This window comes from Phasianus colchicus, chromosome 1 (assembly GCF_987193195.1).
Source record: "Phasianus colchicus chromosome 1, bPhaCol1.hap1.1, whole genome shotgun sequence".
NCBI lineage: Eukaryota > Metazoa > Chordata > Aves > Galliformes > Phasianidae > Phasianus > Phasianus colchicus.
Window position 1 is genome coordinate 39,627,996 of NC_143436.1, and position 15,339 is coordinate 39,643,334.

The window sequence follows — 15,339 nt, forward strand, 5'->3', positions numbered from 1 at the left end:
ATGAGAGCAGTATGGGAAGGGAAGGAATATAGGCAGAGAAAAATGCCTTCATTCATTGTTAATACAGGTTGGGTATGCCTATTCACTTAGAAACAGTTTTGGTTTTCCTTGTGCTGCTGTGACTGTTGGGGAAGAAACAAGAATCTGGTAGCTGATAAATTTGATGTGAGGTTTTGTCCCCAGCTGAAGATTAGGGGGGTGCTTAACGCCTTCCAGTGTTGAACTTTTGTAACTGTCTTCTGCCCTTAGTAGAACACTATCCTATAAAGTAATGGACCTCAGTGAACCAAACTGAAAGAAACTATACATCAGTGAACTGTTTCTCACCTCTAAAATCATTGTACCTATCTATAAAATAAAATTTTGCACTCTGATTGAGGACCAACACATGAAACGTTGCAAGATGCGTTGTGAACTGGATAGAAAATACTGATATTGCTTTTTTTTTTAAAGCAAAATTATTAAATAAATGAAAAGATTTATTTCAAAATTAACTTTTTACAAAGTATAATTTCCCTCAAATATTTTCTTTTCAGAAGAGAGTAAATACTTTGAAACAAATCATCTCATAAGCAAGCTTGTTCCAGCTAAGATTTGTAACGTCCCTTCTTTTCTTTTCCCTGCTGTTGAGATTAAATTCCTTTAAGCTTCATTACATAAGTAAGGGCTGGAAGGAGAGATTTAACGCATCAGTATAAAAAGCTGTTTTTTTAATTAAAATCAACTCTGCATTTCAGTACAGAACTTCCTGAACTTCTTTTACTTTAAATTACGAGACAGTATCTGTTAAACATAATTTTTTTTGTAATGGAATCATTTATTAATTTTTTAATTTTATTGAAAAGTACACAAATTTAGATTGAGTTTCAGCCACTAAAGAGTAGCCTCTCATTCTGAAAGATATAATCCAAGTGGTTTTATTGCCTCTTGCCAATAAAGCTTTTGTCTTTTTCTTCACTTTATAAAGATCATTCAACCAAGACTCTTTTTAGATCAAATTTTATATATAAAAAAGGATTTATTTTCCTTAGGGATAACATAATCACACTGCATAGGAAAAAAATACACAATTATACATTAGTTTAGTTTAATATCGTTGGAGGGATTCAGTTGAAATTTGTCATCCTTGTGTTCATCCTGGCAGTCTTATGGTACTTCAGTTTGATCATTCTTGTCACTTTTCTTGGCTTCGATAAATATTGTTCTTGTGCCATATATTTCCAGCTCTCATTTCCCTTCCCATAGGAATCTGAGCTTATAGAGCTGCGGGAAACCATTGAAATGCTGAAAGCCCAGAATTCTGCTGCACAAGCTGCTATTCAAGGAGCTCTGAATGGCCCTGATCACACCCACAAAGGTATGCTTGTGTCACAATTAAAATAAATGCAGTTTCTCTTCAGGTAAAAAAAAAAAAAAGAAAGAAAGAAGGAAAGAAAGAAAGAAAAAAGGCTGATCACTACTTTCCTGTTGTTTTGGGGGCTCTGTTGCAAAGGCAAGCATGTTCTGTAGCAAGTTGTAGGCATACTTGTGGCATTTCCATGGCTGGAAACATTGCCTGTATCTCCTCTTTGCTGAAGAGTTCTGGGAACCTTGTCATCTCAGAACTGGGTGGCCAGGCATGGCCTGTCAAGGGACATCAAGAGTTAAATCTGGTGCTGCAGTTGTAAATTGAAGTAATCCCAAGACACCAGTGAAATCTTAAGGCAAAACTTTGTCATACCTTGGAAATCCAGCATAAGATGTAGCTCTGCAACTTGTTTTAATCATTAAGAGACAGACTGACAACAACTGATCTATCTCTTCACAAGTTGCCAAAGCAGTGCAAGAGAGCAGGCATTTTAAATTCCAGATTCTGAATTAATTTGTCATGTGGTTTGGTGGATGTTATGTGATAGATATGTACTTCACATGTGTGCGTTGATGAGCAATAGCAAATTAATCTCTTGCAGAAAAAAAAACAATAGCAGCATTCATTTTTGTGAGCATCACTGATCTTTGCTTAAAGAGGTCATTATTTAGATGTCTGTCCTGAGATCATTTCATTGTATGAAACGCAAGTTAGCAAAGCTAACTTCTTGAAAGTAAAAAATAACTTAAAAATTAATATACTTTGGTATTAGTGAGTATGTTCTCCAAGAATGTATTTCGGTGATTAAATTATAGATACTAGAAACATTTAAGAAATTGAAACTCAAAAGCCTCACCCATCATTTTAGTAATCTCCAATTCTTATTCTGTTTCATTTGCTTTAAATGAACCTACCTGTTTATTTCTGTCATGGTATATTAGAAGGAATTCTGATTAGGCCATCTACAAGTTATATAGTGCCTGTACTGCTCAGATTAAAAAAAATAATAATCCTATAGCACATTTGATAACTTAAATAATCCAACTGTAGCAAAAGCTGCTTTGCTGTGAAGTTATGCCTGCATAGATTGCTGTTTATGGTCATTGCCCTCATGCCTTCCCATCCAGAGAAGCATATACATATTCTGAATACATCCCCATTGACTCCCATTTGGTTTCTCCCAGGCTGCAGTAGGTTGGATACAAGCCACAGTAAGAATCAATGCCATTTATATGCATTTACGCTTCAGTTGAGGAGGGTGGTGCTGTATAAATACAAGAAAAATTACCTTGAAGTAGAGTCTGTATCACCTTGTATTTCCTAGTCAGATGGCTTTCAATGTATTTCCTTTTTTTCTTTTTTTTAGATTTACGTATTAGACGGCAACATTCTTCAGAAAGTGTTTCCAGCATCAACAGTGCGACAAGCCACTCCAGCATTGGCAGTGGTAATGATGCTGACTCCAAAAAAAAGAAAAAGAAAAACTGGGTAAGTGCCCAACAGGTCTAAAACCTATCTTTTATCTACTATGTCATTTCCTATGCTGTATAGCCTATTTTGTCTACAGTATTCATGTTGGGCCAGACAGATGCAAAACAATTCACTTGTGATACATACTGTGACACTACTAGCAAACTAAAAATTGTTGAATACTAATGGGGATTTATTTGCATAAGTCAGGATAATTTTAAAAAATATATTAATAATAAAAACTAGAAATGACCTTAAAATATGTTGTGATCTAAAATACATATGGACCATGTTGAAATCCCACTTAATTTTTCTTAAGTAAGAGTTTGACTCAAAAACTTGACTCAAATACGTTATCTAGCTATGAAGGGAGTTGAAATCTGTTAAGAATTACCATGTAAAATTAATATGGTTTTTAAAGAAAGTAAGATACTTCCCCACAGGAACATACAAATACCACATGGTACTAAGGTTAATCAAATATTTTCAATGAATAATCAGAAAATATGTTTTTGTTGCTCTAGAAGTATTACCTGCGTAAACATTTGTTTTAAACTGATCAGCCTTCATTCCCTTGATTTGTAATTCCACACTCTTTCATGTTTCTGCAAGGTGAACTCTAGAGGAAGTGAGGTGAATATGTACCATGGAAAATTTGGCATGCATCTATAAAGAACCCTATCTTGGCATGATTGCTATTTATTTTGGCAGAAGGCTTTTTTACTTCCTAAAAACAGATTATCTTGTTTGTCTTCTCAGTTTCTCTTCATTCATTTTAATCTCAAAGTTTAGACTCTAGAAAGGGGGAGTGTAGCCAAAATCCATTTCTTTCTCATTAGATTTCATGATCTGAAAAATAGAAAAACACTTAAGTAATGTTTCTCTGGTCAGTGGTCACACTCCCCAGTTACATCATGAAAACAAAATGTTTGAGTACCTCTTTTTTTTTTTTTTTTTTGTAGAGGTTTATCATTGAGTTTTATACAATTTTAAATCAGAACAGCTTTCTGAAAATAAATAAATAAAGCAACATATTTCTCCTAAGATGATCAATGTCTGTATTTAGACGAAGGTATCAAAGAATGGGCTATTTACAATTCAATGCAAACAAAACTGTTCTCATCTTGGCTCCTGAAATAAATGGCTCTTTGGCTATTCTGTCCCTTTTCAATATCAGCAAAGCTTCTAGAGAAAAAACGCAATGCTTGTATATTCAGAGATCTTACTATTCTAAAGGAAACGGCACACAGAGTAGATACCTTTCAGCTAACGTTCTTCTTAGCAGTTCAGCAAAGCAAATCTTACGTCCCAACTTAAGTCTTCTTGTTTGTGATCCAAATCATAGCATTGAAATGGTTTCACCGTTCAAATTTTTGTCAATTGGCAATCCTAATAAATTGGACTTGTCTTTTGATTTCAGCATTTAGGAACACCAGGATCTGCCTGTACCTAGATGTGAAGTGGTTATTTAAAGCCATCCCTGGAGGGGAATGCCATGAGAATGGGATTCCTCTGGGGTCTACTGGCTTTAAATGAGCACCCCTCTTTCCCAGAGCTGCACCACTCAGTCCTGCATCTTTTCCAGACTTATGTTTGCGCTGTGCTGGATTAATAAATGAAAAACAAACACTGTATCATGTTTTTAGAGATACCGTGTTGCATATGTTAATACCTTGCTTCTGTGTACTGACCTCAGGCAGTAGCTAGGATGGCATCTGCAAACTAACTCTTCAAAACATGACCTGCATGCAGATTACTGAGATGAGGGAAATGATCTTGATCTGTGTTTATTTTCCAGCTAAGAAGCTCTTTCAAACAGGCCTTTGGAAAGAAGAAGTCCACCAAGCCTCCCTCCTCCCATTCTGACATCGAAGAACAAACAGACTCCTCTCTTCCTTCATCGCCCAAATTGCCCCACAGCTCAGGAGAGTGCGGGACAACATCAATGAAACCGTCACAGTCAGCTTCTGCGTAAGTCTCTCCCTCAACAAACCTTTCTTCCCAAATGGGATGAGCTGTGAAGACCTCCTCAAAGTGGCCAGCTGTCATGGTCTTTTAAACCCTTACTTCATCCATTTGCCAGGTTTACTTCATTTACACACTTATTTTCCAGCAGCTTTTTCTTAGAATATTCTCTCTTCTTTTCACAGCTTTTATCCCAAGTCATCTAGCAGTACAAATCTCTTTAGAAATGTATGCCTCAAAAGTTTGTGCTGTGCTCTTTCTACACCATTAACAACTGTGTTCATCCTTTCTGTTCTTGCTTTTTCTACTGTGCAACTACTAATTTATATCCTTTTTAAAATCAATTTCCCCTGCTATTTCAGCTTGATTTTTTCAACATCTTTACTCTGTCAGGGTTGAGAACAAATCATCAATCAGAAGAAGCCATCTCATTTCTTCACTATGAAATCATTGTGTTCTTGTCATTTTATTTTCAATACATTCTTATGGAATTCTCAGTTCCCATTCATTTCTCCTACCTGTTTGGTTTTTTTTTTCCTAATGCCTTTAAATTCAATCCTAATTTTTTTCCAACATGGGTAAATCAGCCTCCATGAATACTCACTCAAGCATATACAACTGCCATCAACCTTCCTTCTCTTGTTCTGACAGTAACCAGTTCAGAACTATTCTTCCTTAGAGCATGCAGGGAATTCTCTTCTTGTGACTGATGGCTGAAGTTTAGAATAGAGTTTTCCTGTGTTAGGTATGCATCTTTTTACGACCAACTTTTGATAGACTGTAAGGATTTTTATTACTAGGTTTAGGCAGCAAATATTTGCATAAAAGAAACTGCTCCACAATAAATGTTTTTCATTTCACACATTCCATGCAGCCTATTAAAGAGTAACTCATCTAGATGTCTAGTTTTATTAGGCATTTTATGTGAAGCTCACACTTTTATGGTTTCAGGTATATGTGTGAATTTGGGGAATAATTTCTACGTTTGGTACCCTTCAGTCTGATTTGCTATCGACCTTAAAATCAATAGTAAAAACCTTAATAGAAAGTGCTTGAAGTTAAACACAGCACTGTTCTTCAACAAAATTATCTATTCATGATTCACAGATCTGCTTTCATAACCTTTTCTTTTTCTTCCAACTGTATCTTTTTGACTTACTGTCTAGATGTCCCGATCACTTGGATTTATCAAGAACAATACTACGTGTCTAAGTTTTTATCCCAAGCACTTCCCATGATTGCTTGGTTTCTGAGCCTTGTCTTCCTAAACTCTCTCTAGTTTATGGCCTTCTAGTTCTTCGTCTGTAACATTTCTGGACACTGATCTTTTGGATCAATTTTTTATTATTGTGAGCTTTCTACACAGGATGTAAGAAGTTCATTTTTTTCACATAAAATATATTTCTTTAGATTATTTTTTTTTTCTGTCATATTGACAATGTTAGTTTCTTTGCAAGACTTTTTTTCCATTGCACCATTTAAAATTCTATTGTCTTTCATAATTGTCAGCAGTTACTGTTTAAAGATGATGACTTTGTTCCCTTCACTCAAAATAACCTAATGATTTGACAATCCTGCAACCATCAAAAGAGAGAAAACTAAAAATTATTTATAAACGTTTTAAATCTTTTTCTGCAGATCAGAATTCTGCCTTTTTTTTTTTTTTTTTTTTTTTTGTGACTGCTCAGGAATGAGGACTCTCCTCTCCTCTCCTCTCCTCTCCTCTCCTCTCCTCTCCTCTCCTCTCCTCTCCTCTCCTCTCCTCTCCTCTCCTCTCCTCTCCTCTCCTCTCCTCTCCTCTCCTCTCCTCTCCTCTCCTCTCCTCTCCTCTCCTCTCCTCTCCTCCCCTCCCCTCCCCTCCCCTCCCTTCCCCTCCCCTCACCTCCCCTCCCCTCCCCTCCCCTCCCCTCCCCTCCCCTCCCCTCCCCTCCCCTCCCCTCCCCTCCCCTCCCCTCCCCTCCCCTCCCCTCCCCTCCCCTCCCCTCCCCTCCCCTCCCCTCCCCTCCCCTCCCCTCCCCTCACCCCCCGTCCCCTCCCCTCCCCTCCCCCCCCCTCCCCTCCCCTCCCCTCCCCTTATTTTGTTAGTGTAGGTATGAGCACTCCAAACTAAGAATTGTATCATAATATTTGGGCAAAAAAATCCTAGTATATGCTTTTTTTTTTCATTCTGCTCACATTTAAAATATTTGTGCATGTTGTGAATAACATTCTTTCTTTTTCTTCTTCAGTTTGCCATATTTTTTTATTTCCAATGAACTTGATCATCTTCCATTTGCTTATAGTTTCCTTACATTTTTTCTTGCTCTGAGTCTGTTGTTCTAAAACACTGACTTTACTTTCTTCCAATTGCATCTGTCCAATGCGTGTGTGTGCAGGTCCTCTCTAGGCTGGGCACCAAAGAAAAGGCAAAATGGTCACGTGGTCTACAGGCATAGATCCCGGTAAAACTGAGTGTGGGGCTTGGAGTTGTGTACCCAGCTGCTGACCTGAAAAGTGCTGCATCTTCTCCTCCAAAAATGCATTTGCATGCATTTGGCGATTAAATTTGACCTCTGTTTCTTGTTTGTAGTATTAGTAGTAATAATTACAATAATAATAATAATACTTATCATTATACAACGTGTTTTATATTTAAATTGTTCTGCAAATATTAACTGTTTACAGTGTCAGTAATAAGAAATGAATAACATTTGGTGAACTGGCTGAAAATTTTGCATAGTATAACAATGGGTCCAAAATTCAGTGTTTTTGTACTGGTTCTGTTATGCAATGGATCTGGGTGTGATAGACACACAGACACCAAACAATCTGAAACGAGATTTGAAGAGTTGCTGAATGCCTCAGCTGGTCACGTTTTTATCTTTTCTCATAATATAATGGTTTCTTCCCTTAAAATTAATACAAAAAGTAATCATATGGTGACTACTTTTAATTCTGTATTCAAGGGGGGGAAAAAAAGCTATTTAAGAAAAAACACCTTTTAATTTAGACACTGCAGGTTTTCAAAACTATAGGAAAATGGATCAATTAAAACCAATATGGATTAAAATCTTCTGGATAACAAATCAATGTCTGTTCAAAGCAGGAAAAAATTGTTTGTGCCTTAAAGATAATCAGTGTCAGTAGCACAGTCTGACCGGCATACTTCAGTTCTTACTATTACTACTTAGAAAAATCATAACCTTTACACTGAAGAAAAGATGCAGAAAAATCAAGTTAAAGCTCAGGGGTGATGTACAGCCAAGAAGAGATTTCTGAAAAGTTTTTAACAGCTTTCTTTTTTTACTATAGTGATCTAACTAAAATAGAAAGGTATAAAGCAAGCTGATCATTTCATCTGGAGGAGGTTTTTCCCTTTTTTAATTTGCAATTTAAGCCTTTTCATGTTTCTTTGATAAGATTCTCTCTTCACTCATAGGGTTTCACCAGCAGCAAGCGTTTTCTGTACTTTGATGTTTAGTAATGGTACTGCTTTGGGGGGAGAATCTTCCTTTAATCTCCTGCCTGTCACCTGCTCCTTTTTAGGATCTGTGAGTGCACGGAGGCAGAGGCTGAAATTATTCTTCAGCTAAAGAGTGAGCTGAGAGAGAAAGAGCTAAAATTAACGGACATTCGTCTTGAAGCCCTCAGCTCTGCACATCATCTGGATCAGATTCGGGAGGCCATGAACCGCATGCAGGTCAGTGCAGTAGCTGAAGTGATGACAGGGGTGCACATCAAAAGTATGCTTGGCGCGTTTCCTTTGCTTTGTTTCAGGTAGGTGTTGATATGCAGCAAACTACAAGATTGACAGTGCTTCCAAAGGATAAATAGTGTTCATCTGATAATGGTAGTAGCGTTTATATTATCAGTTAAAATGGCTACGAGAGGTGGAAAAAGATAAAATCCATTATCTAAACCCTTTATCTGGTGAAAGGTGCGTGACAGATAAGCAGATCAAGAAGTGATTTCTGTAGATCTTTAAATGCTTCAGCCATGGGGCAATATGTGCATATTCTCTCTTCATGTCTAATTCCTAACCTAGTCATGGCTCGCAGAAGCAAACTATGTAAAATTGAACTATATTATTGTATCCAGCATCACTCAATTTTCACTACATTATTACTTGTGATACTGCTCCAACTATTTCCTGAACACATTTTACTATTTCAGAAGACTTTTCCTTTCATGTAGCTGAAAGGATGCAGAAAGAATGGCATGCTTCAATGTGGTCTCAGCTCTCTCACCCACATAAAATTGTCTAGAGCTGCATGCTCAGAAATATCCACAATGTTCACGCTGATAGGGCACAATCTTACACTGGGATATGAAGGCCTAAACAAGCTGAACTTCCCCAAGAGAGGGATTTGACATAGTTTCATGCCTCCAAAGCTTTAATTTCACCTAAACTGGGCAGAGGTAACTACTTCAGACGCTGCCCTTTGTAATCACCAATTCTTCTCAAGTTTTCCCAGTCAGACAGACAGACAGACACCTTGGAGATGACAAACTGACATTTTGGAGAATGGGTGGGGATTTGGAAAGGGGAAGAGTAGGATTGGTGAGGAAGATGTAAGAATGCTATGTGAATTCTAAGCACCACAACAATCTGAAGTTCTGCTAAGAGCAGATTAGTCATGTAGTGTTGAGTAGATTGAAATTACATGACTTGTTTCACCATAGCTCCTGATATGATCCCAAGGCTAAATGGTGCATTCATCTGTTTCCTTCTGTCAATAATTTTCTGTTTTGACCTTCCATTTTTTCTCACCTTTGCCAATAACACCTTTTTATTTTGTAGCAGTTGCATTTTTCTGTGCTGATATCCTGTATGCTTTACTTGTATAATGTGGCTGAACAGCCTCCATAAAAAGACTTTTAGCAGAGTATTAATGAACCAGGAATTAAATTTGATGTGCAAAACAGTATGCGAGAATAAGTCATTGCTTTGTGCTGTGCTTTGTGATGTGACTGAAAACTAGCTCTAGCTGGTACCAAGCTGTTGTCAGGCTGTTTTCATTTTATTATTGCACATGTAGTAATCACCTAACATCACAGAGAACTTAGTTAAAAAAAAAAGTCCTAGTTGTGCTGATTCATCTGTCATTGTGTATTTTCATCAAAGAGGGTTTGCTGGCCATTGCATGACCAATCCCATGTCTCAATGATCAAGAAGTCTTATCTGATAACAAGGAAGGTTATGAAACTGTTAAAATACCAATTTCTAATTGTTTAATTTTCTTTCTCCTCTGTAAAGAAGAATATTTTACCTTCAGTGGCAGTAATCATTTTCATGACTTTAGAAACACTGATATATCTAAGATTTTGCTAATAACTTACCTAAGTTACTTGGCAATTAAAAATAGCTTCTAAAACTGGGAGTAGCTAAAGAATTTTACACTGTACTTGAACTATGGTCAGCTGTACAAGAAACGCAGAATCTTGGAGCATATGGTGTTTATGACCATATCTTGAGGCAAAAGCTAGAACAATGTTGTAGGATTTTTTCCTGCCATTTCAAGTGTAAGGGCAATCTACCTTTCACTCATTGAGTTTATGCTTCTGATACAGTGCTACATGCTGCAATTATAAACTGCTGAGCCACTTACCTCCTCCAGGTGAACAGCAGGCACCAGAAAGAGCACTGTCAGTGGTTTTCTAAAAGAATAACCTCCTCTGCTTTCGTGTTCATTTCTTTGAATACAGAATGAAATTGAGATATTGAAAGCTGAAAATGATCGTCTAAAGGCAGAGACTGGAAATACTGGAAAACCTGCCCGGCCATCATCAGAGTCTTCAAGTAGCACATCATCTTCTTCATCACGGCAGTCACTAGGACTTTCTCTGAACAATTTAAACATCACTGAATCTGTTACATCAGGTAAACACATTTTGAGCACGTGTATTATTATTATAATTTATTAGTTTTCATCTTCTTAAGAAGCATACATGAAAATTTAAATGCCTCATATCACTCATATGAACATCAGATACACATTCCGTAGTGGAGATGAGGAATAAAGTTGACAGAAATTTCTGAAAAGAACAGTATAGACAGATTCTCGTGTCCATATGGGACAAATATCAGTGTAGTACATGCAACTTTCCTTGTTTATTTACAGATCTCTTTGGTCATCTTCCTTAACATCACATTTGCATCTCGAGCAGAAGGTGGTCTCAGTTAGCTTTATTCCTCACACATACTTTATGTGATACAGCTAGCTAGCCCATGTTGGACCAAAACATCATTCATCACAGGAGCTAAATCCTGCTTGGCCTTATTAAGCACTCATTGTCTTCCATGAATGAGAGAAAGCAAGCAGAACTGTGGTGTACATCCTGAACATTAACATTTCATTATTTTCCATGCCACAGACTTTATGACAATAAGTCTTCTACATTTGTTTTGATAATGTAGCCAAGAAACAGAAGTGCTGTCTCTAACATTAGAATCAGAAGCACAGCAGAAGCAAAGCAGCACTCATTAGCATACACTCCACAGAAAGAATAATGTAGTCTCTGGAAGCAATAAAAATGTGGCTAATAACTGTAGAAAGAGTCTAGGCAAGACTACAGCTGGGAATGGGCCAAACTGCCTGACTGTAATTTGGGTTGGCAGCCAGACGTATTATCTTGCCAGTCATTAATTACATGGATATTTAAATATTTCTTCTGGTTAGCATCAATTTGATATGAAAATCAATATATTTTTATCTACATTCCAATCTTTTTTTTTAATATGGTACTACCTTTTAGTATGTATGAAATCAAATTGAACCATGATATACATGTAGAAAACAGAAGTTTGTCTATTGTCCCTGCTCACAGATTTGCACACAGAAATAAATAAATAAATAGATTTTTTTTTTTTTTTCAAAAGGGTAATTTTAGGAACTCTTTTCTAATAGCATCTATTAGCACTTTGTCTTTTGGCTCTCTCTTTATCTGGATATAGGAAAAAAAACATTATACAGGCTTTATATAATTTTGTCGTATTGGTTCAAGATGTTTTTGTAGCATGTAAAGCAATTACTTTTGGTTGTAAGAAATTAAAGAAATAAGAATGCCTAAAGAGGAGTGGAGGATTTCATTTGATTATGAATCCAGCCTTCTTGATCATCGAGGGCATCATTTTATTGCTGTGCCAGAGAACTGTGAACCTCCTCCCAAGGTCTGTGGGGTTTCTGAGGCACTGTTGAACTAAAGTCCCTGAGATATGAAGAGGTGAATCCTGTTGGGAACTAAGCTAAGACAGGTACTGAGGGCTTTTGCTCCTCACATTATAAGTGCTGTGGCATTTTCTAAGAAGCCAATGTCAATTGGAAATCACCAAAGCGATTCACTGCCTCTTCCCAAGCATATGGCCGTATCTTACAGATAGGTGAGAGTGAAGAACAAAAAACAGGGACTAGTACAGGTCTTTCTCTGCACTGTCTGATGGAAAGCATGCTAAAGCCATACTGGGGCCACCATAGCATAGCTAGGTATGCTATCAGGGGCCTAGAAGGAGGTAGCAATTGGCATGCCCCTGGAGTTTAGGCCCACTGGGTGCATCTTCTCAGCTTATTGTGTCCATGAGAGAGGCCTCTCAGAAGCGAATGTAATTTTTTTTCTAGCCAAAGAATGGTGCCTTGTTCTTAAAGGCTTACTGAAGACTGTATTTGAAAGGCTACCTAAGGGTCATTTAGAAACTGGAAAACTTTAGAGGATCAGAAATATTCTAAATTGCCCTCAGATGAACTGTGACATTATGAAAGCTCTTAAGGTTTATCATATATGCCAAAATGCCAGACAAGTGAAGTGAAACATTCAGTGTTAGTGGACTGAAGAACTGGCTGCCTAGAACAAAATATGCAGAGATTTGATTTTTTTAAGCTCACAGCAAAATGTGCTTCATCTGCTCCATTAAAAATAAATAAATAAACAAACCAATAGAATCTGCTTTCTAAACCTCAGTTTTTTAGGTCTTGTAAATTGTCAAATATTTTACATGAGGACCTACTTATTTTTAATACATTCACTGAGGTCATATTGGTAAGTTTTATTTTCGTTTGCTTCAAGCGAATACTTCTGTTATTGAATCTCACCTTCTTTAACTTGAGGGAAATTGGACTTTGTGCAGACTATGACATAAGTCAATGCATTTGTTCAATCATAATAATGGGAATAAGCAGGATTTATGGTTGCAGATTACTGTGCTGACCTTTGAAGAAAATGCAAATTCATAATCTCTCCAAATTTGACAGTTTAAATGTCTAACATTAAAGTCTCCAACAGAACTTCTAGAGGACGACAGCCATTTTATTTGTTGAAATAAAGCTACAGGCTCAGCCTTCACTAAGAAATAAATCCGTCCAGTTTCTCATTTAAGGACTTAGTGAGGTGCTAGGAACAGGGGCACAGTGCAGATCAAAATTGCTCCTTACCTCCAAGAAAAGTAAAACTTTTTTTAGAGGAATGGCTAAATACAGTCACATGTTCTGGAGGAATGAAAAATAATTTTCTAAGGATTCTCTTTTTAAGTCTGTATTATGGGGGAAAAGGGTTCTATCCATGCCATATGTACAAAAAGGCAAGAAAATAATCTAGAAAGAGAAATTAAAATGCTGTTTTACTGGAGCAGCAAACATATCATTGCAATGATTTGTTGTTTTTCTCCTGACAGCATTCTAAAGGGCATAGTGAGTGCCCAAAGACATAAACTCAATTTAAGTTTTAAACAACATCTCTTTGTAGATGAATGGTTTTGAACAATTTCCAAGAAGGAAAGAAAAGACAAAATTATAATGCAAAAATGTCTTTCTTTCTGGTTTCCCAATTCATTTCTACGTGATTAATGCTACTAATATTTCTTCAAAAATTGACAAATTGTAATTGTCTTTTTCATCTCTATAAGAAAAATGAAAAATGTAGATAAATAGAGATTAAAATGATTGCAAGTTGTTGTGATGGCAACCTTTGTTTTTAATCAAAAAACCCTTTTAGCAATGTTGAACTGATGAGGTGAACATAACTGATATGATTTGTCAGATCTCTTTCTTTTTATTGCAGATATTTTGTTGGATGATGTCACAGATGGAGCAGTCCACAAAGAGGGTCATAGTGTGAAAATTTTAGTCACTATAAATAAGGGTTATAGTCGATCCAAGGTAAGTTCATTACCCAGCAGTCACAAAACTACTACTCTGGCACATCCTCCATTACAGTAGCTAAGCTCTTTTCAGTATTTTCAGCCAGGAAGTGAATAAATGTCCAAAAGGCAGCAGCCTTTTGCCCTGTTGTCTGTGTTCAGTTTGGCACTCTCCGTAGACTAAAGTCATATGTCCTCCTCCTGCCTTTGTTGTGGCTCAGACATTACCAATTCTCAGTTTAATTAGTAGTAATACATTCTGGGACTTGCTAGCTCCATTTAAAAGTAGTTATAAATTAGATATATGCTTTATACCCCTCAGAGTGCAACTATGAATATGCTGCTGGGTAATCAATTTGAAATAGAGTTGTTTTTTCATGTTCTGTGTTGCAGAGAAATTATAAATACAGTGCAACTTTTATTTACGTTCAGCTCTTTATAATTACTGATGAAAGCTTATAGAAGAATAAGATACTGTATTTCCTTCTATATATGTATGTATCAAAGTAATATCACCTATATCTATTTCTGGCATGGAGGCTATTAACAAACTTGTAGCATCACATACCAAATAATACTACTTTTCTTTATTTGGGAAAATTAGGAGTCTTTATAACAAATTGCCACCATTTTTAGTCTAGTTTTCAAAGTATCTGTCTTTTCAGGATCAAAAATCGCATACGTATCTGATAGGATCAATTGGAGTTAGTGGCAAAACAAAATGGGACGTTTTAGATGGGGTAATCAGACGTCTCTTCAAGGTAAGGCACTAAAAACATAACTTAAATATTAATTCAGTGTCCTTTCTTAATTAAGAAAAAGCCTATGTGCTTGGTTTGCCTTACCAAGTCATTTTTTTTAATGTATAGCTAACACCACCATTAACCTTTACTGTTAATGTTGCTGTATTTTTTTAATGATCATAGGTGGTTCCTATTGAATTTGACTGCGAGAATCTCCTCTCTAAATAAATTCATCTGTACTTAGGTATACTGCTCTCATTCAATATCTGTATCCACTTTTACATCTTATATTTTTATATAATTTCAGGAATATATTTTCCGAGTGGATCCAGCTGCTAGCCTGGGTTTAAGCTCTGACTGCATTGCTAGTTATTGTATAGGGGATGTAATTAGAGCCCATAGCCTAGAAGTGCCTGAACTGCTGCCTTGTGGATATCTGGTTGGAGATAATAACATCATCACTGTGAACCTGAAAGGTAAAACCCTAAGAATATTTTTGCAGACACTGTACAGCTCTTCAACACATTTCTCCATACCTTCTTTTTTCTTTCCTAAAGCCTGACCTTTCTGTATTTTGTGTCCAGTTCAAGGATTCATTTATCACATAAACTCTCTGTATGACATTGTACAGTACCTAGTACAGGGACATTTGGAGGTCAGCCTAAGAATTTCTCTCTCTAATTGCCAAATTTCCACAACATAGT

The 15,339-nt window shown here is 36.6% G+C and overlaps 1 protein-coding gene across 7 annotated transcripts in view; it reads left to right on the plus strand.

Moving 5' to 3' along the window:
• Window positions 1-15,339, plus strand: part of NAV3 (neuron navigator 3) — a 258,341-nt gene that overhangs the window by 230,060 nt on the left and 12,942 nt on the right. For 4 of the 7 annotated variants that reach the window (XM_090139108.1, XM_090139109.1, XM_090139114.1 and 1 more), the window contains 9 exons: window positions 1,246-1,357; window positions 2,715-2,836; window positions 3,431-3,451; window positions 4,617-4,789; window positions 8,309-8,462; window positions 10,469-10,643; window positions 13,814-13,911; window positions 14,558-14,653; window positions 14,943-15,111. In XM_090139108.1, coding sequence (XP_089995234.1) covers window positions 1,246-1,357; window positions 2,715-2,836; window positions 3,431-3,451; window positions 4,617-4,789; window positions 8,309-8,462; window positions 10,469-10,643; window positions 13,814-13,911; window positions 14,558-14,653; window positions 14,943-15,111 — 1,120 coding nt within the window. The remainder of the gene's footprint in view (window positions 1-1,245; window positions 1,358-2,714; window positions 2,837-3,430; window positions 3,452-4,616; window positions 4,790-8,308; window positions 8,463-10,468; window positions 10,644-13,813; window positions 13,912-14,557; window positions 14,654-14,942; window positions 15,112-15,339) is intronic. The other 3 variants (XM_090139123.1, XM_090139127.1, XM_090139130.1) reach the window with 1 other exon arrangement.